General features: G+C 36.3%; 1 protein-coding gene across 1 annotated transcript in view; it reads left to right on the top strand.

The window, feature by feature from the left end:
• Positions 1-23,286, top strand: part of LOC140168562 (importin-7-like) — a 58,209-nt gene that overhangs the window by 26,019 nt on the left and 8,904 nt on the right. The window contains 14 exon segments of the mRNA XM_072191963.1: positions 1,089-1,138; positions 3,208-3,306; positions 4,136-4,329; positions 5,021-5,110; positions 6,289-6,496; positions 7,295-7,326; positions 7,329-7,415; positions 9,210-9,332; positions 9,707-9,773; positions 11,027-11,152; positions 13,683-13,780; positions 15,814-15,906; positions 17,359-17,579; positions 20,308-20,450. Coding sequence (XP_072048064.1) covers positions 1,089-1,138; positions 3,208-3,306; positions 4,136-4,329; positions 5,021-5,110; positions 6,289-6,496; positions 7,295-7,326; positions 7,329-7,415; positions 9,210-9,332; positions 9,707-9,773; positions 11,027-11,152; positions 13,683-13,780; positions 15,814-15,906; positions 17,359-17,579; positions 20,308-20,450 — 1,631 coding nt within the window.

A 23,286-nucleotide genomic window follows, 5' to 3' on the forward strand; every position in this document is an offset into this window, starting at 1 on the left:
AATGGTAAGCCATGATTTATTTTTTATAGGAGGTGAACAAACTTATGATCCAAAAAATTGCAAATTTGGGCAATTTTAAGGCAACATACATTTGGTCATAACTTTGTGATTATTTAACCTTCATGGTTGAACCATCATTTTTTAATGGAAAATTGTCATCTTTCATTTTATTGCATTTTAAAGGAGATATTTTAAACTTCAAAATTTTGTGATTCTACCAGATCAAAGTCATCTTGTCATTCAATACATTTTGAATTATAAATGAAAATGTCATTTGTTGGTGATTTGGCTGTTATCCATAAATAACATGTATGTTGCCATGGAAACGGAATAGAAAGCATGATATCAAATTTTACAACATAGAGAAAAGATTCTCCAGTCTACTGAATAAATACACATGATTTGGCCATTTGAAACATGCAATGAGGCGAAAAGTTCTTCTGATGGCATCTATACTGATGACTGTGAAGACATACAATAAAATCTATTAAACCAATTTCCATGATCATATGAAATTCTGCACGGAATTTCGACAGAGTGTACCAAGCGTTCCAAGGACTTTTTTCGTAGATTGTAGCTTTTTTCTATAATTTACCAATAAATACATACATGAGTTGTATTGGGGTAAAAAGGGTAAATTTGGTCAAAAATAGATGTTAACTCATACTGTACATTTGAGACTAGTTCTAATTGCATAGATAAACTGCTTGACCCAAATAACATAGGATTAGATGCCACAACCAAGTAAAAAGGCCCAAAAAAGATGTTGATAAATTCACCATGCCAACTAACATGCTCCACTTTGTAGAAAGTGCAAAGCAGGGGGGGGGGTGCCTGAGAAGCTTCTGTGGAAATGTAGGGACCATTTTGCTTCCCCAAAAGAAATACTACTTGTTACTTTCAGTATTATTATCTGGAGTCAGATATTTTGTATGATAACAACTCTATCCCCAGTCAAAATAAGTATTTTAGCTGTTGTACTGCAGATCTAGCCATTTTTGCCAATTGGTAAGGTTCAGTTATGTAAATTAGTGATTGAAGTATGTGAAACAGCAATTATTTACAATTTATTTTTGTCTTTCTTACAGGGTCAGTCATGCTGCAGCCTGGAAGATAATGAAGCCACATATGCAGGTAGGTTTTACATTCAAGATGCTTCAATTATTGAGCTCATTTTATATTTGGTCACATGTTTTATAGTGGGAGCCCTTAATCGTGGGAAAATGTTTCATCTAAACAAACTTTTTTGGGTTTAGCAAGCTGCTACAAATAAATTGTCTAAAATTTGTGCTTAAGGTCCGTTCAAACTACCACCGCATTTGCGATGCGTTGCTTTGCGATGCCGATATATCGATTACTTTTGCCGCAACTCAACGCAACTCGTCGCATTTCCAAGTTAAAATGTATTTAACTTCATTGCGATATCGCAATGCAGTAGTTTGCAGTCGATGCAGTCTTGGCAACGCACCGCATCATAAAGCAACGCATCGCAAATGCGGTGGTAGTATGAACGAACCTTTAGGCCTAAAAAAATTGTTTGATTGGCGTAACAAAAAAAAAGGGTAGGTCGGTCAGGATATTTTATTACTCTAATAAGCTGTAATTTCGTTTGACAAAGGCTTTGAAACTTTAAAAAAAAATTATTTAAAAAAAATTGAATTATTTTTTTTGCAAAAAACAGAAAAAAAAGTCCGGGTCGGGCCTTATTTTAGGACGGTCGGGTTACACCAATCAAACAATTTTTTTAGGCCTTATTTGAAAGCCTTTTTATTCATTCAGACTTACTGAAAATGGAGGCTGATTGGTTAGCATTGGTGTGAAAAATTAAATTTCTAATATTGAAACATACCTCACAGTTTTGGGCAATATTTCTACTAACTGGGGCTGTGAAAGAAAAAGTTGAACATGCACCCACTATTGAACGGGCCAATATTGTTGAAGGGGTGTAACAGGGATTATGAGATTTATCTGAACTCCAAACAGTGCTGTCTTTTTAAAGTATATTTCATGTATCCTGAATTTGCATGGGGATTTAGGGAATATTATGAAAAAGGCGAGTGCTTCAACATTTTAACGGCAAATCATAAAATTGCTTGAGCAATACAGTAAAGTACACGCTATTAAGGTTGGTCTGAACCATGGAATTATGAAAAACGTTTTGGTCTTGTAACTTTTAAATTGTTGATATAAAGTGTATAAAAGTATACATATTTAGAATGGAAATGACCTGACAAATCCAACGGTGACGTCAGATTTATGTAAAAATGCTTACTTTTGGAGAAAATCATCAAAAAGCGTGATTTTGACCCAAAAATGTACGTACACTGTAACTATTATTTTGTTAGTAAATTTTTTTTTCTTATTGATTTTCAAAAACTAGGTATGAAAATCTAGGATCCGTTTTTTATTTTTTTGAATTTTGACCATCTTTTAGAAATATTCGATAAAAATAGTTGAAATTTGACAGTTTCAGCCTAATTTAGGCAATACTGGTGTATATTTTTGTTTTTGGAACGGTCCCTAGAGGAAAAGGAGCTGTACACGATAAGACCAAAATTTTACCTTTATTTTCTATAATGAATCTGTTACCTTGCACGAAAAATTGAAAACATGCACGAAAATGAACACGTTTTAAATCGCCGTTTTGTATCAAAAGTGGCAGTAGACAGCAATCAAGCAACCCTTGTTGCTTTAATCTTGATTCCTGTAATTCATGCAGCTCGTAGTCGTAATTAAGATACAACTTCCGCGCACGTTTTACGAAATTCTAAGCAATATTTTCCATAAAAAAGAGGACTAATTGTTCATCAAGCAGTATGAATTTCCCGGCCGGCCATGTCTTCGGTCAGAGAAGTTGTTTTTAAGTCTCGCGCGAGATACAGGGGAGGGTGAATCGCACGCGTGTTATTAGTAACGCACGGGAAACGCGGTCAGGCTTGTTGCATTTTGTGTCCGGTGCAAGGCAAACATACGCGCCCGTTTAGCAATGAGATTGGCAAGATTTCCCGCCATTGACCATGTGGACGATTTCAGATGGAAAAGGGTGAAATACCATATTTAAAAATGATGGAAATTTGGTAAAAAAATTAAAAACCTAAAATTTTTCAGTTCAAACTTTACGTACACAGACTAATGAATAGTGGGATTCTGCATTTTTAAAACATGCCTTGGTTCAGACCAACCTTAATTGTCATCTTTTATTTACAGATTCTAGTCCAAGAGATCTTATTCCGTTGATGTGTTATACCGATGAGGATGACGAGTTATGGAATGAAGATCCATATGAATATATTAGGATCAAGTTTGGTAAGTACCTGCCTAATTGGGTGGAGAAAAGGTATATGGTTTGGAAATAATAATATTAACCCTAACTCACCCACAGGGTTTTTTTGCTATCGGAAGGAAAGAACAAAAAAAAAAGGAGAGAAGGTGAACAAAGAAGTCACTTGGATTTGTATGTGTTGGAGTTAAACAAATACTACATGGTTAGAGGGGAAATAGGGGAAATTGGGTAAATTATATTTTCCTGAGTTACTAGCTACAGGCATATCATCCTGAATCCAGAAGGTGAGGGGTGATATGCCCATAGGTAGTACTGAGGGAAATATGATTCAACCTATTTCTCCTCTAACCATGTAGTATTTATTTATTACACCTCTACATACAAGTTGTCCCATAAAAAGGTTACATGTAGAAAATGAACCACATTTTGTGATGGTTCAACAAAACAATGTCATTTTTAGGTCGTCCGAAGAAAAAGACTAGTCAGTCAGTCGCATGAACAGTTCAAATCCTATATGTAATGCAAGCAAACTTGAGCCGTACCTACGTTATGGCCACCTTCATATATTAGTGGTATCCAAAGTCACATACTGAGGTTAAAGGTCATTTGAGGTCATTTGTTTGCTTTTGAATTACCACTCATACAGTTTGACATTTAGCTGTTATAATCTTTCCGAATTTGGATCACTGCATGGTGGAGGCATCCCGATCGAAATCTGTGACATTTCTAGGTTTTTTTTATAGTTTTTTTACAAATAACCAAGAAGCCCATGAACCATAATTTACCAAATCTACTTGTTTCCTTTCAGACATCAACTTAAAACTTGCTTTCGCTCATTTCTTGAAATTTTAGATGTATTTGAGGATTTCATCTCTCCAGTGATGGCTGCACAGACCATTCTACATTCTTGTGCCAGTAAAAGAAAAGAAGTGCTCCAAAAGACCATGGGATTCTGTATGCAGGTGCTCACAGAACCCAATGCAAACCCAAGACAGAAAGATGGTGCTCTTCATGTAATTGGATCACTTGCTGATATACTCCTCAAGGTTAGTAGCTTGTTTCTTGACAGGAGAAGTGAAGAAGTGTCATAAAAACTTGTGACAAACACCAATTTCACTCTACCTGTATTTAATACAGATTATTCTCAATAATCCAAAATTTAAAACAATTTCAACCAATCATTAAGGGGTCAATCCACTACAGGGTATGCATTCCACTACAAGCACTTACCATGACTCGATAGTTACAACATGAAAATATGGATGTGTATGAAAATATTGGATCCAAAAGATAATAATGACAAAACTGGATGCTTTATGCCCAATATTTATTGCTCGAGCTAGGAGTTTAAATCATTGGACTTGACCATATCTTGTCGAATATTTTAAAACCCGATCAATAAATACGGGCTCAATCGATCCAATTTTATATCAAACCTGGGCCAAGCTATACTGCATGTATGGAAACTTTCAGACAATGGTGGTGTTCAAGGCCACACTGAGGTTAAAGTTCATTTTAGGTCAACTTGTACAATAAGCTGAAAATGAAAAAAAATGTCCCAAATGAATATTTACTATGCATGGTGTTCACTACCCATATCTTCAGGTGATCTATTTGGGACTGCCATCTCTATTTGTTTTTTGTTACCAAAAGCAGACAAGACTCATGGTTTGAGAACCGCCTTGTGGCTGTTACTCTTGGACTCAGTTTATTTTGTGAATATTATGTTTATTTCAGAAAAAGATTTACAAGGAACAGATGGAGAATATGTTGGTGAATCATGTGTTTCCAGAGTTCCACAGTCAACTAGGTTATATGAGAGCCAGGGTGAGTACTCAATTCAGTTGTCTTCACCCATTTTGATACCCCATTCACTCAATTTTGTTCAATATTAACAATACAGCAGTGCTTTTTAAAGAAAAGACCCAGAATTTTAAAAGTTGCACTTACAGAAAACAATGGTTATAAAATGCACATATTGTGGCATGTAAAGCAAATTTACTGCAACTTTCAATTTGGAGATTTTTCTTCAAAAATACTACTCGGTTGTTTATATTGAACAAGATTAAGCGATGGGGTATCAAAATGCGTACAATACATAAGCCACCATTTGTTCTATGTTTAAGATTGCAACCATCATTATGTTTTGTTGAATCCAAGTGTGTAAAAATACTGGATCCAAAACATAATAATGATAAAATTGCTATCTAATGATAATCTATCTAATGATAATCTTGCTATGAGTTTTAAAATATTGGACTATTTTAAAACTCATAGCTCGACCAATAAATATGGACTCAATCGATCCAATTTTATATCAAACTTAGGTCATAGCTGCACTATGGGAACCCTCATCTTTTGGTGGTGTTCAAGGTCATATACTGAGGTCAAAAGGTCATTTGAGGCCAAGTTGTACTATACCATTATTTTAGACCTTTGGTTTAAGTTTGGTCTCATATGAACAGATTAGATCCTAATGCAAATTTGGGTCGTAGCTGCATTATGGGTTCCATTAAGTATTGGTAGTATCCAAGGTCACATACAGAGGTCAAAGGTTATGTCAAAGGTCATTTGAGGTCAACTTGTAAAATACCATTATATAAGACTTGATCAAAATTAGGTCTTATATGAACAGTTTAAATCCTAATGTATCCAAACTTTGGGTCATAGCTGCACTGTGAGACCCTCAGCTATTAGTGGTATTCAAGGTCATATAGTGAGGTCAAAGGTCATTTGAGGTCAAGCTGTATAATACCATTATTTCAGACTTTTGGTTTAAAGTTTGGTCTCATTTGAACAGATTAGATCCTAATGCAACCAAACTTGCTGCATTATGGGTACCATCAAGTATTGGTAGTATCCAAGGTCACATACAGAGGTCAAAGGTTATGTTTAAATTAAATCTCCCCGTGGTGGAGACATCTCATTTGGACGCTTTGGTTCGAAAACCGTGACATTTCTAGATCTATTTGTATCAAAAGTGTGTGTGTTTCATTCCTTTTCAGGCCAACTGGGTAGTGCATTCTTTCAACGAAGTGAAATACAAGAACAAACAGAACTTGGAGATGGCACTGCAACTGACTAGAACAGGTCTGATTGAGGACAAAGAGATGCCTGTCAAGGTGGAAGCAGCATTTGCTATACAGATGTTGATTACCAGTCATGATAAGGCCAAAGAGATCGTGCAACCACAAATTAAAGAAATCATTCAAGGTGACCAATATTTACAATTCTCAAGAAAATTAATTAAAAAGTAATTAAACCTATTGTCGAGGGTGGAGGAATTTGGAAACAGGTGCCATTATAATGTATTACAAGACCTTACTGAGATTGTTTATCAACCACAGTGGCATGACGAGGGGGTGCATGTCCTGGGCGCCACATTTTGGGGAAATCGAAATGACGATGGCTAAAAAAAAGTTGACAAAAAAAGAACTTGACATGAAAAAAAAAATAGCCGTTATTGTAGTGTATCAATTGGGATACACTCTGCATGTAATGGGGTGCTGTTTTATAGTGTCAAAATACAACCTGTTTTAATTGCATTTTAAAAAATTGGAAATTTTTTGTTTTGATGTTTAACCCACCCACCTTTTTAGATTCCAATTTGTATCCTTGCCCTGGGTGCCACAACTCTAGCTATGCCACTTATCAAATGAACTGTATATAGGCACAAGCAAACTTATATGCAGATGGCAACTGAAAAGAAAGAGGGCAAGGTATACCAACTTGATGTGTGGAAACAAAATACAGACTAGACGGTATGCTGAGGGGGACAAAAAACAATAACAAAAGTAGGCATAGTCTGTATTTCCCCACATCAAGTTGGTATACCTTGCCCTTTCTTTTCAGTTGTTCGTATATTCAAGGTATCCTCTTGTATCATTTATTGATCCTTGATGTGTTTTGTGTCCTCGTCCGTTGGATTCACCATTACCCACCTTTATGCAGATGGCACTTTATTGCACAACCTATAATATAACCTTAATTGATGTGTTTTGATATTTATAGCATTACTGCATGTGATCAGGGAGACAGAAAAATCGATGATCTGACAGGGGTGATGCAGAAACTCATCTATACCTATGGGGAGGATATCATTCCTATTGCAGTTGAAATTACACAACATCTTGTAAGTATCGTGTGTGACGCATGAGAAATCGAACAGTAACAATAGCTTATTCATTTCATGCTTGCAGGATGATTTCATTTCATTTTATTTATTTAGCACTCAATACACATCAAAAAATTGCAAACAAATAGAAAACACAATAGATTGCACATTATGGATAAAATACATTAAAATCTACTGTACATGTATGTAATTCAGGGTACCAGAATAAACTATTGCACGAGGTGATAATGGAAGATATACCAATAAGTACCAAGGATAGCCCAAAAAGCCTTCCAAAGAAAGCTTAATTCCATTGGGGTCCTTAGTAAGACGGAAAACAGCAGCAGCAATGATTAAGGCAGGACGACGAGCAAAACATACCAAAAATGAAAAACTAAACAAGCAAAAAAGGTGGGGGGGGGGCACTAATAATTTTTGTGATGCATAATATCACGCTCAGCTAGCCAAGCCTGATCAGAAAGTTGCTTCTTTACAGCTCGTTTGAATTGCGGCAAATTTCCAATTTCTTTGATTGATTTAGGCAACAAATTCCAATGGTGAATAGCAGTGAAATAAAAGGTATCATATGCTTGGCCTTTGATGTATATAGTATAGGTAGTTCTCAAATAGTATACAAACACAAAAATGCCTAAGTTGTGGTTGTAAACAAATTGATGAAATCATAATGTTTTAATCATATTCAAACATTTGTGTTGTGTTTACGCCAAATAAAATCAAATCAAACTATTTGTGTTTTTGGATATGGAATTTGTTGTCTCCTCTGCATACCGTTTCCTCACTTCAAGTTGGTTTACCTTGTCCTTGTCCATGGTTATTACCAATTGTTTTGAAGTGTATAATGCCTTCACATGCAGGCAGGTACTGGAATATCACCTCATGTGGACCTTGTTGAGAAATTTGACATGAACTAAAGTTTGTTCGGTTTATATAAGGCGGAAAAATAAGACTCAGTAACAACATGATTTTGTATGTCGCGATTTCAAAGTACAAAGCAAACGCACGACCATGGATACAATAATGAAAATACTAACCAATCATGAGTGAGTTGGCAAGGTTTGATTCACTTCCGCGTTACGCACACACGCGGAGCGTTCATCACACTGTACAGTTGACAGCTGTGTTCATTCAATTGAAATTTCTAGTAGACTGGTTCTCAAGTACCCGAATGTTTCACTAGTATCATGGGATCACCTATAAAATCTTCTCTGACCCCTACAGTGTAGGGCCTACACGCATTATTTGGCCAATATCTCAAAACTAGGATTGCCGAGTTCCAACTAATTTTGCTTGATCGTATCACATATGCAGGCATGAGAATATTTAGGCTTTTGCCTGAATTCAGGCAATTTTGTTGTCCAAATTTACACATTTTATTTTTTTTCAGCCTGTTTTGGGCCTTTTAAGGTCGAATTCACACACTTTTTCAGGCAGTTTTCAAATAAGCCATTTTCATGCCTGTACACAATGTATATGTTATCTTTGATTGCTAGGAAAGTTATGTAGCTTGTGACACCACCATGTGCAGTGTCTTCATTCAGCAATGTTAATAGTTTATATATCTTTTGCGACTGGTCATGTGTCTGATGGATTAATACGCTGAATGTAGATGCTGTGATGTTGTCACAAGCTAGGTTGCTGCTCAACACAAGACTCGGAAAAGGTCTCGTCTAGCAATGATCTCCATCTGCTATGCCAACTCCAGCAGGTGTCTCTGGGGATCTGAAAAGCATTAGTGGCTCATAAATATTTCATGCTTACTTACACCATTATACTGATTCTCATTGTGAACAGGCAACTACATTTACCCAAGTCCTGGATGCTGATATAGAACAATCTGATGACAAAGCTATCACAGCAATGGGAATACTCAATACAATAGAAACCATACTCAATGTCGTGGAAGAAAAGAAAGAGGTAATATGCATGTAGCGCAGTTTCAAGTTCTGTTAGGGCTCTTGGGTTGAAATTCTAAGGGCTAACTCAAGGAGAGATATACCGGTACCCACTCTTCAGATCTACATAAAGGGTTTATGAAAGTAGGGGAAAAACTCAGATTAGGTATTAATTTTCCACAGAATATCTTTTTGCCTGTATAATGATGTTTTAAAGCAAGCCTTACTGGGATTTTTACTCCAAATAGCTTGCAGTATTCCAGTATGATGTATTTTAAAAAAAATATTCATCCAAGAAATAATGAAATAATTTGCAATTGGTTGTTAGTGCAGGGGTGTCAGGACAGTATAGGACATTGCAGCTGATTAGAATTTCCTATTCCTTTTGTATTTCAGATTGTTCTTCAATTAGAAGGCATTGTATTGGATGTAGTAGGTGTTGTTCTTCAAAATAGTGTCATAGGTAAGAATACCTCATGGGACTGTCCAGTGCATGCAAGTGTTTGTATGTATGTGTTTGAAGATTAAAGGAAACACATCTGTGTATGTATATGTGATGCATCAAGCAAAATCAGTCAGAACTCGAAATATTAAATTATTATTTGTCTTGTAGTATAGTAAAAAAGCATTTAAAAATCTTGATTTTGCAGAAAACCCCATTGAAATTGAACAACCAGTTCCAAAGACACATGTAAGAGAATCAAAGTTTCCAAAACAAAAGGAAATATTTTCTTTGTTTGGCTCTATCTCAAAATAAAAGTTTTGCGTTGCGACTGACTTTGCTTGATCGCATCACATATAATATTTGTAGTGTCTATGTGTAAATTGCCAGCAATTACACTAAATTCTGGACCTTATGGATTGAGATACCTCAATTATGTACAAGGTCCAGCATATTTAACTGAACTTGTTGAACTGTATTCACCACCTTGTAAAACACATTTGTTCCAAATTGCCTTTAATTGACTCCATGCATAATATCATGAACTATACAACACTGATGAACAAGCTTCAAAATAAGCAGGCACCCAGGAGCCATTTACCCACTGGTCATAACATTTTGGCTCCTGGTCCACACTAAAATCATATGAACCAGGCTCTACATTTTTTTAAAAATAGAGCCTGGTAGTTAAAGCAGGTTTTTGAAATTGAAATGACTCTAAGCTCTTAACAATGGCTCCTGGTTCACTAGATAATCACAGGACCAGGAGCTGTTTTTCCAAATGTGTGGCTCCTGGTCCAGATCTGCTTATTTTGAGGGTTGCTGATGAACTGTTTTTGCATTAATTGTTATAATTTGTTTGTATTATTGTACATTTGCTGTTTTGGCAAAGTGCCATGAGTGTCTCTCAATGGATACAGGCACTTTATTAAGTGTACATTATTATTTTTGTTTTTATTATTAAGAATGTTGAGGTTTAAAAATTAAAATGATTTGAAATGACCGCCAATTATGACTGTTTGATATTTATTGCCAGCAATGTGGAAAAAGAGACACATGTAGAAACGAAAAAAGCTATAATTTTGCAAAGTTTAACAAACCATAACCCCGCTTCTGGATATCGTTTAAAGTCAAATGATATACCATTTTTAAGTTTATGATGTTTATTTTTTAAACACGAAATAAAACAAAATTGACCGGGAGGAATTTACGGCTCATTTGAAATGACTTTGAGGTTTATTGATTTGACAAATAATTATGTTTGCTTTTTTCAGATTTTTATGAGGAGGTATTGGCACTAATCTTTAGCATGACATGTACACATATATCCCCACCCCTGTGGCAGGTCTTCCAAATGATGTATGAAACTTTTCAAGATGATATGTATGACTATTTTGTAGGTAAGTGAGTAGCTGTCCACTTTATGTGACATTCACATGCATATGTGCACAAGGACACACACACACAAGTTGGGCACATCTATGATGCACACATACGCATTTATGCTCATGGGTCTGGATGTCTCATCATCAGTTGGCAAAATAATGGAAACAAAATGCTTGCCCCCCCCAGGATTTTCTTTAATGCCCAAATAGCGTGTGTACACATACTCATACACTTTGCGTACCACTTCAAGTCCAGCGCTTACAAAATCTTGATAGTTGTAAACGTGTTCAAATACCCCATGATTTCATATAGACATACCCAATATTATGATATTTATTCTTGGTACAGAACAAAAACAAACAAAGCATAAATTGGCAGACTCATTAGTGGGGGGGGGGGGGCAAAAATTATGAAATTTCTGCAAAATTGCTGCAAAACTTGATTGAACAGATTCATCAGGATCGGTATAGTAAACTGGTTAACAAAGTTCTTTGTATCTGATCCAGAATGTTCACTTACTTGTGTACGTTTCAACAACACCTGTTGTCTTTATCAACACTTGATGGGTAGTGACTGCTATTGGCAACCGGCGCTAGAAGTAGTTCCAGCGTTGATCTTGGAGTTGCCAGTCTGTTTTCCTTCAAGGGATTTTCTTGATCCGTGTGTCAGGAACTCATCAAAAATGTGAGATAGTTGGTACTGTCCTTCATCTCAGTCTGATAATAAAACCAGGAGTAAAGGCATGGTTGTGCTTCCTTATGTAAAGGGTGTCACAGAAAGAGTATCTCGAAAGTTATGAAAAAATTACAACATTTCTACTGCGTATGAAACCGCACAATACTCTCAGAAAACAACTGGTACATCTGAAAGACAAACGCGATCCAAATAACACCACTGATGCAGTATATAAGATTCCCTGTATGAACTGCGAATTGTCCTACTTAGGTGAAACTGGCAGAAAGTTTGGCACAAGACTTGAAGAACATAAAAGCTAGGCGGAGAAAGTGAGTAAAACGGTAACCACCAGAGCAGGGAGAAAGGAATCATTAACAACTACACACAAGTCAACCAACTATCTCACATTTTTGATGAGTTCCTGACTCAGGGATCAAGAAAATCCCTTGAAGGAAAACAGACTGGCAACTCCAAGATCAACGCTGGAACTACTTCTAGCGCCGGTTGCCAATAGCAGTCACTACCATCAAGTGTTGACAAAGACAACAGGTGTTGTTGAAACGTATACAAGTAAGTGAATTTTCTGGATCAGATATAAAGAACTTTGTTAACCTGCTGCAAAACTGGTAAAATATTGATTGTTTTGCTTTGCCCAGGATTTGATCATGTGACATCGTAGTGAATGCGCCGGCATTCACTACTGAAATTGTTGGACCTGCCTGTTGTCTATCACACGGTAGAGGATAGTAAAACAAAATTCCTATCTTTTTATTCTGTAAGTGATCCATGACTGAATTATGACGGTGCAGCATATGGAAATATGCATCAACTTAAAGAGCAATTTATACTTGAGTTCAGAGTTGCCAAAATGTTGCTTCTTGGACTATTATTGTGCTGCAATAGAGGCTGTTAGCCTTTGCCATCTTGTGGGTACAAATGATACACATGTTCATGCAACAGACACTACGCGCAGGGGACGCAGCTTGCCACGCAGCTGTTATCACGCATCAACATAGTGATTTTGCTGGTCATGCATGGCGATAGAACAACCATCGCAGCATGTGCCCACAAGATGGTGGCATATGACATCAGGCTGATGGCCTCTATAGAAACATTGTATGCATTTAAGGCAAATTTGCAGTCTTTTTTTTTTTGTGAATTTCTTTTTAAATTTATAGGTACCCATTTAAATTCAAAATAAATTGGTGTCTAGATTGAACCACAGTTGAGGCATGAGGAAAAAAAGTACCTAATAATAATATAAACTTGCAAAAGCACCGTATTTGTAATGACCCGGATCACACAAAACCCAAAATGTTGCAGTCAACTTACATACAATTACATGCCACCTGGGTTAGTGGGCCAAGTACAAAAGTTATATACTTATAGATTAATGAATGCATCTTACTTTGTTGACAGTGAAATTAGTACAAATAATGCATTGATACTGAGATGTTGATGCGCCTAATGCTCGAGCCCGAAGGGGGGGTGCATTACACGTATCAACATCTCAGTACAAGTGCATTATATTTTGTACAATTTTTCGAGCAACAAATAAGGCACATTTATTAACCTATTTCATACACGAGAAGATAATAACAAAATTGTCACAAAAAATGTTTGAAAATACAAGCAAATATAAATGCATCAATCCACAAGGAAAATGAATCAATCCTACGCGATGCATACACGTATGAAAGCACTGCGCATAGTATGCGCCCATGCAATTATACAATATTAATGCACTCCTTGTATTTTTCCAATGGCTTTCTGATTGGCTATGTGGTTCTAAGAATTTATGAATAGGTCATAATTGGATTATATTTTTAAGCTTCATTTGTTAATGAACAAATGTTATTTTTTCCTCAGATATGATGCCAGCTCTACACAACTTTGTAACAACAGATCCAAATGCCTTCATTTCCAATCCAAAACATTTAGAAATTATTTACACCATGTGCAAAAAGGTGGGTAGCATGTATTTTGTCCTATTGAAGTTAAATTTGTTGGTACTGTATTTAACACAATATTTTAGCAATTTGTGATTTTTGTCTTGCTTTGTTCAGAAAGAGAATATGCAGTCATTATTTCTGTATATCGTAGAATTCCGCCTAGAAGATATATGCCTCTAAACGAGGGTTTTTTAATCTAAAGATATGAAAAGCCAATCGCTTCTCAAAAACATTGCAATAGATTGGTCTTACAAATATACATGTTTGTACAGCCGCCTTTATCAGTAATATAGTTGTTCAAACTCCAAATAACGTTTTTTGTTGAGAGTGTCTGCCTCTTGTCTCTTGTGTCAAAAAAACCTCGTTTAGAGGCATATATATGCTTGTAGACGGAATTGTACGGTATTGTGACTATGTGCTAATTTGGTTAAAGTTTCATAAAATAGATGTCATTCCCAAAGTATCACTACTACTGAACTTTAACTTATAACAGTGCTCATAGGTTGAGGGACTTACAGTGACCTGAAGGATGTTGAGGTCAAGGGTCATCTTGGGGTCAAAGGAAAATGTGACCATCCATAACAGAACGGTAAACTGCATATCCGTCTTTACACGCTTTTCAATGGGAAATGAACTTTGCTGCTTGGATGATGTCACGAGAGGTTAGCCTTTATTCCGTATTGAAAAGCGTGTAAAGACGGATATGCAGTCAACCGGCCTTATAATCAACCCAGTGTAAAGTCGCCACTGCTTATTCAGAGATATGGACCAATAAGGATTACAAAAAAATCAATAGAAAATAAAGGAATTTCAATAGCAAAATTGATTTCCCAAGAAGTTACAACAAGTGATACATCATTTTAAAGTTTGTTTATAGTCCGTCCAACCAACCCTGGAATCTAGCCTTGAATGGAAATGGTGTTTGATTTAATGTCGCTTGCCAAGTATTGACAAGGCCTTTATCAGTTACCCTTCATTCTACAATTATTGTAGCTAGATATTAACATGTGTATAATGGGTCTAGAGTACAAATATCCGAAAACACACATTTCATGCCAAACGTCATAAAAAATAATTTAAAAATATTTTAAAACAGGATAAAAACATGAGTAATATAGAATAAATTAGCCTCAAATTAAGACCTAATTGAATCTTCTAAGTGAAGGAATACTCAAGAGACCGTGTTTTGAAATCCAAGCTGTACATCAAAATGTAACAAAACCACATTTTTTGGGTACCCCAGTATATGACACAGGATCATTGGGGGTTTCAACTTTTGCAGATATGTGCTGTTCAGCTGCTGGATCATTTGCAAAATTACTTCAGGCCTACTTGTGCTTGTAAATGAATTTTTGTATTTCTCTGACTAAAAAATTATCCTGTTGTAGCCTATGAACACATTTTGTTTTTCATAAGCAAGTTTTTTCAAAACTTATTTCCTATCACCAAAGCTATCAATCTTGGCATCCTTACACCTCAAATGATAAATTTGAGAATTGATTCCATTTTCTTCTATGTCCCCTATGCTTCCCACAAGTGGTCAAAGGTCATAATTGGGGCCAACATGTAAAATTTGTTCTAAATAAATAAATAAATGTTCTATTGTGTTACATAATATAACTCAAATTGTTTCAAATTGGCCCCATAGGAAAACATCTTTCAGCAATCAAGTACTCAAGGTCAATGAAAAAAATATCCACTGGGTACCAAAATGTCCATTTTGAGAGGGTAAAGTGGCGATGAAGTTGTTGATCTTACCATCCACCAATGCGTGGTGGTAGTAGTGCTATGCTATGCTATGCAGGCACTTACATAGCGCTCTTACAAAGAAAACCATGTATCACAGCGCTTTACAAAAGAAAATAAAGAAGAAAATAACAACGTACAAGAACAAATTAAATATCAAATAAATGAGTCTTTAGATTAGACCGGAAGGTTGCCAGCGTTGGAGAGTGACGAATATGGCGAGGGAGTTTGTTCCAAAGTAGTATATTAAGTTTTGCCATGCCTTGTATATTATTTAGTGCTGACTGCATTGTGTTGTACAGGTGTTGGCAGAAGATGCAGGTGAAGACCCAGAGTGCCATGCTGCCAAGCTCTTGGAAGTTATATTGTTGCAATTCAAAGGAAGAATAGATCAGGTAATAGACCAGCCCTGGCTGGCTCAAAATAACAACTTTTCCAACTAGGGAACAAACTGAGGGCTTAAAACCAGACTTGACTATGTCCAACAAAAGTTTTCCCAATTATTAGATTTGAAACCAAAACCAGGGATGTAAGTTTGTAGGATTAATCCTGAATTCAGGATTTTTTTGTGTCCAAATTTCCGCACTTATTATTAACCCGTTTTGTGGCTTTTTAAGAATCCCAAATTCACACGCTTTTTCCAGATTTTTTTCAGATTTTCAGGATTGTTTTCTTCAGGCCTACTTACATTGTACATGCAAAACAGTCCATGGCCAGTGTGCCTTGGAAAATCATGAGTGCTAGTCTACATTTAGCTACAAAAGCTGGCAACTAAGTTATATTAGTTAATTCGGGTATGCTGAATTCAAATATTTTGTCTGCCAAGCTGTATTCAAACCCCAAGACCCTAAAAAAACCCAACCCCTACATCATCAGACAGGGGGCAAAAAATAAACATGCTCCAAATTCACTAAAAACATGTCAAATTATTCGCTAGCCCTAAGAATCACAAAAATGTAACATTTGCATGTTGTACAGGGTGTAAAAATGTTGCTCCGATTTTCGTAAAAATGTAGACAAGGACAGTTTCCTCTACATGTATTTGCGATGTGACGTTCAGAAGATAGATGATAAATAAGTACAAATGTCATAGAATCCTATGGAATTCTACATATCTTTTAACTCTTTGTTGTGTAACATATTAACTAGACATCACAAATAGTGCAAACTATATACCATATTTCCTAGAATAAACACCCCCGGGGGCGTTGCATTTTCCAAACGGGGGCGTTTATTAGAGGTCATTTTTAGCTCGACAATTCCTGTTAAAATCATTAGGTAAGCTTAAAATGACGAACTATGAACTAGAAACATTGACTTTTGGTTCACTTCTGGGTTTCCGATGCAGATTTTCGCCAATTATTGCTGTTATTATCGACCATGTGAGCAACTTGGTAAGCTTACTACACAAGATAGCATGGAAATATCAGCATTTTTGAAATATCTTGGTTGAAAAAAGTGGTGGGGGCGTTTATTTGAGGGGGGCGATTTTCCGAGGAAATACGGCAAGTAAAAAAGATATAAATAAAAAAAAGGAAAAGAAAGAAAAAAAACTTCTCCCGATTGACCGACCGACCCAACTTCTGAAAGTGATCTATGGACAAGCAAACAATTTTTTTTTTTTTTTTTTAAGCTGAAAAATCACAGTGAAATGATGAACTATGAACTTAGGATCAATGATTTCCGGGTGAACAAAAGGGGTGACTAATGGAGTAAATACGGTAATCAGTAACTAATGCCGGTGCAGTGATGCAGTTGATGGTGAAAAGATATTCAATTTAACTTGATAATAGAGGGCAGTGGAAATAAGATTCCCAAATTGTGATTTGTGTGTGTTTCTCATACAGGTAGTACCACTGTTCATTGAGGTGGCCTTAAACAGGCTGACAAGAGAAGTGAAATCTACAGAGCTGAGGCAGATGTGTTTACAAGTGGTGGTAGCAGCCCTGTACTATAATCCTATGCTGCTGCTGGCTACGCTAGAAAAGATGACCATACCTAACACAAATGAGGCAGTTACGGCACAATTCATCAAGCAGTGGCTTCATGACACAGATTGTTTCTTAGGGTAAATACGAGACTATGCCATAATCGATTTTTGATAAATAAAAATATGTTATTTGATCATTATGAACAGTGTTCGAATTTAGGAAAAATAAATGGTTGTCCCACGGACAACCAGATTACAATTTCTGGTTGTCCGTCTAAATTTTTGGTTGTCTGTAGGCCTACAAATGTGACTTTTGGCTCGATTTATGGTTGTCCGGCGGACAACCGAATCAGTATTTTTGGTTGTCCGGCGACTTTTTTAGTTGTCCCGGCAACCGGACAACAAAAATTTCGAACGCTGATTATGAACGCATTCAGTTGAACTCTAATTATACTGCTATTATTTTATGACATCAAAATACTAGTAAATACTGGTTATGAAAAAGTTTATATAATTATATTAGTGACAGTAACAGTAAAGTATACGTAGGCCTATTGTATGCAACATATTATAATGGCACTTCAATACTGAACAGTTCTGATTTTAGAATCTACCAGTTTAATAATCGCGAAAGCCCGAGTTAAAATCGACTATGAACATTGCATTTTTAACAGGACTTTGACCGGGATATGATTTTAGTCGCATTTTTTTTTTTTTTTGGCAAAAACAGTTTTTGCTTGCCTGGAAATGACCCCTTTTTACTAAAACATTGATTTCTCAGAGTTCACTGATGGTAACATTGCCTGATTTGTGTGACAAGATAACTCGAAAAATATACAAGGAAAAGGTAAAATTTGTGCACTATCGTTTAGAGCACATCTAGGGTCTAGGGAGGGTTTTCTCATTTTTTCAAAATATTTATTTTAAACAAAAATATACACTAGGGTGCATCTATTATATATTATACCCCCCTATTTTTAAAATGTTAACCCTGATTTTTGTCCATAGCATAAATGTGTTCCACTATCAAAATAAATACCTCACACAAAATTTATCAGTGAGTGCACATCGCTCATCTGTGGGCAATATATCACTAAACAGTGCAAGGGGCACCATCTCTCCTGTCATGTACCGTATAGGTGACGCTTCAAAGCTTTTATTGCACTTGAAGAAATGGCTGGATTCACAGCCTCATACATGAGCAACTTGTGAAACAGATTGAGGCCATGCCATGGGGCATCAGCAGCTGAGGTGCAGGTCAACCACCACGAACTGTAGATCAGAGTGGCGAAGATAACAAATTCTCTCACTTTCAGCACTTGATGGGCGGCTGTTATGGTACCTTGTGGCAGCTGTGAAATCTGGACTTCAAGCAAACAGATCTTTACTGAGATCTTTACTTTAGCTTTGCCATCCACCTGGCTTTGTGGAGAGCTCCAGGTTGATTGAATTTAGCTGACATTACTGCATCATCGCTTCCTAAGGTGTGGAATCCCTGATCAAGGCCTTATTGGAAGGAGTGATAAAAAAGAAGACCAATGATTTACATAACATGCAGTATTACTTTGCTCTGAATGTCATTTATGTTTATTGTTGACCTTTGACCTTTGCTGACATTGAACTCTGTTGACCTTTGACCCTCATCTGAATATCCAAGAAACAAATCCCACAGCAGAGTATTAAAGTTAAGTTTCATATGACCCTCTACTTTCCATTTATACATTACATACATTATATAGGATATTAGTTTGTTTTTAGAGTGCAAAATTCACTTTACTACACGTTTCAATGGACAAACCCATTTTCGGACTTCAGGCCTGTGGTGGCCCCATAAGACAAACTCCGAATTAAATAAAATTTGGTAGGGGTTAGTTTTGGGACAAGTGGAACATGTTAAGGCTATGGACAAAAATAATGCAAACTATGGGGGCTATAGATGCACCCTAATATACACCACTATGTGCAATTTTCACATTTTTTTTTCAATATTTCAAAAAAAGAGACAAATTTCAAAAAAATAGAAAAAACCTTCCCTAAGTCCATGTGTCTTCTTTATGAAACGCTTACTGAAATGTTTTTACTCAGAACAGATTTTTTTTTTTTTTTTGTCACAAAAAATTTGGGGTAAAAAAATGACTTTGTGATTTTTTTCAAAAACTCGAGATTTTTTCAAAAATCTAATGTCACTTTGGGATTCCTTGACTCATTTCCTTTCCAAAAATGTATAGTTTTATATACTTTGGAGATACAATTCATAAATAATGATGCATGAAAAGATCCATGTTCTCTCCCATTACTCTGGCCTTAATGTTGCAAGCTACTGGCTGGATCCTTGGTGAGGCCAACATACTATTCAGCTGATTTTTTATCAGGATGGAGTACTATTAAAGAATTCATGCCAGCTCAAAAATGATCTGTTAATATATATTTAAATCAAAGAGAACCGACTCAAAACTGCCCTGTGTGTATTGCTATGGTAAATCCCCTAGGGATGAAAGTTTTCAGGCTTTGTTGTAGCAATTTCTGTTATTACAAAAATGTTTTAGGGCCATTCTGGTCATTTTCTCACTGTTTTCAGGCTTTTTGTCAAAAGTGGACTTTCATCCCTGATCCCACGACCATATGTGTTTGTAGCTCATGGAGGGCAAATGTGTACCTGCAGCATTTTATGGCTAAACCCTGGGTTACAAAGGTGTGGGCATGCAGCGCTTAGCGCACAGTTTTGACACACCATGTTACCTACAGTCAGTCTACTCTGAAGTACAAAGTACAGACGCGGACGCACACATTGTGCCGACTTTGAAGGCACGCATACATAATTTAAACTTGAAAGTTTGTTTTTGATTTATTTTTGAATCTATTGCAGGTTACATGACAGGAAGATCTGTGTACTAGGCCTTTGTGCATTAATGTCATTGCCACAGAGACCGCCAATAGTAGACGAATGTGCACAACAATTCATGCCATCTTTGTTAATACTCTTCCGTGGACTCAAGAGGGCATATGAATGTAAGTAGCTTCCAGGCTTCTTATAAAAGCCTCGTTTGGATATATTCAATTGTTTCATTGATAGCTGGTACCATATTCGTTCCATTAACTATCCATTCCCCTATAGCACCAGGTACTTTTTCATCTTGCAAAACAAGAAATTATTGAGCACTAATCTAACTACTTCCATTAAACTTACCATCTGAAGTTATGGTAATTCAGCATGAAATAATGCTGAAACTATCCATTAAATTTGCTAGTAATACCAACTTATACACAGCGTTGGACGTAAGACATTTTTATGTGTAGCATATATTATCAGCTTGTACTACTTGATTTTTGCTACATTTGCACACTTAACTGAATAAGTCGATGGCATAAAATTGCTCCACATTTCCAAATTGTGTAGCAATGTAGTGGACATTGTGATTCATAACTGGATCTTCTTTAACAGTCATTGTCACTAAGGCTGTGTTCACATTACACAATGTGGGTTCGTACCTGGGTAGTAATGTGGTGTCGATCCACATTGAATCCACATTGATTTCTCGTTCACACTACCGGGCTAATCTACATGGAAAGTGGGGTATGGCATAAGTTAGAACGGAAGTAACGCTCCGTTACCACGGTGCATAGATAACCAAATTTCGTAAAGCCATCACCCCAAAGAAGCGAGCAGCGGTGACATTGTGGCGGATTGTGGGGTTTCGATCCACATTGTAGGGTCGAATCCACTTACTTTGTGTTCACACTACACGGGGAAGTGGTTTCGATATAATTAGGTCGATCCCACGACCCTACATCAAAAAGGCCTGATGTGATCACGCCCTAAGAGTATACCATGTGGTGATGCAAGTGGGTCATGGATTTTTTTAATAAAAAAATATGTTGATAGCATGTTTCCTCAAGATACTATAACCAAATTTTTAGGATCCTGCCAATTACGGTTTGCGAGATAAAAATTCTTGAAATTTTGGACTAAAAAACTCATGAAACGATTAAAACATTCACAGTGAATGGGAAATTGTGTGCCAACATTATCCAAATGAAATTAAAACAGATTTTGAAACCGTCAGTCCATCTTACAACAAAATCAAAAAAATTGTGGAATCTCTTTGGTGCATCACATTATTGTGGCTTAGATCTTTGATGAAAAGCGCTGTTGTGCCATTTTTATGGTCTGATATCTTCATTATGCACCATTAAGATCCGATGAAAATAACAAGTCCACATGAAAGAACACCATGCCCTGCAACAAATGCTCATATAAAATTGGCGTGATCTTCTTGGCGCACAGATAATACAAGTCAAAGGTCAAATTTTACCATTTTGTTGTATTTTCGGACTCGGATAATACAAGTCAAAGGTCAAATTTCACCATTTTGTTGTATTTTCGGACTATCGGTTTGATGCATGCCATTATCATGCAACTGGGAAAATGACACCAGATGGTACAGAGAGTTACCTATTTAATATGAACAACTTGGGATCTGTGTGATTAGTATTTTTAATTGTTTTTTGAAAAATCTCTAAAAGCCAGCATTTGGTATAAAAATGTGGTACAATATGTACTTTTCATCTCTGCTTGTGGGAAAAGTATTTTATCATCACTGTGGACAAATCCACTGCATTAAATTCTAAATCGGAACTCATCAGCAAATGTAGACATGCCAACAAGTTTCTCTTGAACAATGTTTTCTAATTATAATTTTATATTTTATGTTTATATTACAAACGTTAAACATGTTTAAGGAGAAAAAGCTCCGTGCGCAATACGGAGAAAATTAAATATATATGTAAGCGACACCGCAAGCGACACGCAAGAATGCGACCAGAGCGTTAAACATGTTTAAGGAAAAACGCAAGCGAGCGTATAAAAATCAAGCGCGTTAAACATGTTTAAGGAACGCGATAAACGCATGACTCTAAGTTTGTTCTACATTTCTCTCATTCACCTGAGGAGCCTTCGGGCGAAACGAATCGTAGTGAACAATGGAATAAATTTGTTTCTTTTAATGTTATGTACATGCTCTCCTTCACAGGATTGAGCACTCTTTTTAATGAAAGAAGAAACACAACTTTGTGTACTTTTCAAGTTCATGTAGATTTATGCGTCATCCCAACAAAATTACTTCATGATTAGTTTATTTACATGCTCCCAAACAATTATCACTTTGAAAAGAAGTGGGATCATGTTGGTGCATGAATTTTCCAGTAGCGTGTATGTTTCACTGTTGTTCATCACCGTTTAACAACTCGTGTCTGCATGGTTTACTTCGCTCAGGCAGCTAAACGCGCAGAAGATGCTGGCCCATCATTAAACGGTGATGAACAATGGTGAAACATGATTGAATTTGTAAGTAAATGTGTTGCTTTGTATCAAGGAATGGGTTGTATTTATGTGATAATGATTTGTCCGACAGGGTTCCATATAACAAATGAACTTCATTCATATTAGTCTATTCCACTTGAAATCCTTACACATTGTTTTGCCAGGAGATATGCACACTCATCCTGTTTTGTTTTGGTCATCTTGGGCTTGGTATCATATTGTTCTCATCTATTGGTGTTCTGATGTCAACAGAGAGAATAATACGAGCTAACCCATTATGAAAAATTTGGACGGAGTTGAACAGCTCAACAGATAGAACAGCTAGTCCAAACAGTATTAATTTCGAGTTGTCTAAATTAGACATAACTATTGCATTAGCAAGCATGAGGGGGGTATCTTTTGGAATATAAGGTTTGGTACATCTAATAACACAGGACACAAGACAAGACATTAATATGATCAGACCAATGATAGGATCAAATGTAACACCAAGGTAGTACAAAAATAAATCTCCACGCTCAATCT

Source organism: Amphiura filiformis, chromosome 13 (genome assembly GCF_039555335.1).
Source record: "Amphiura filiformis chromosome 13, Afil_fr2py, whole genome shotgun sequence".
NCBI classification, from domain to species: Eukaryota; Metazoa; Echinodermata; class Ophiuroidea; order Amphilepidida; family Amphiuridae; genus Amphiura; species Amphiura filiformis.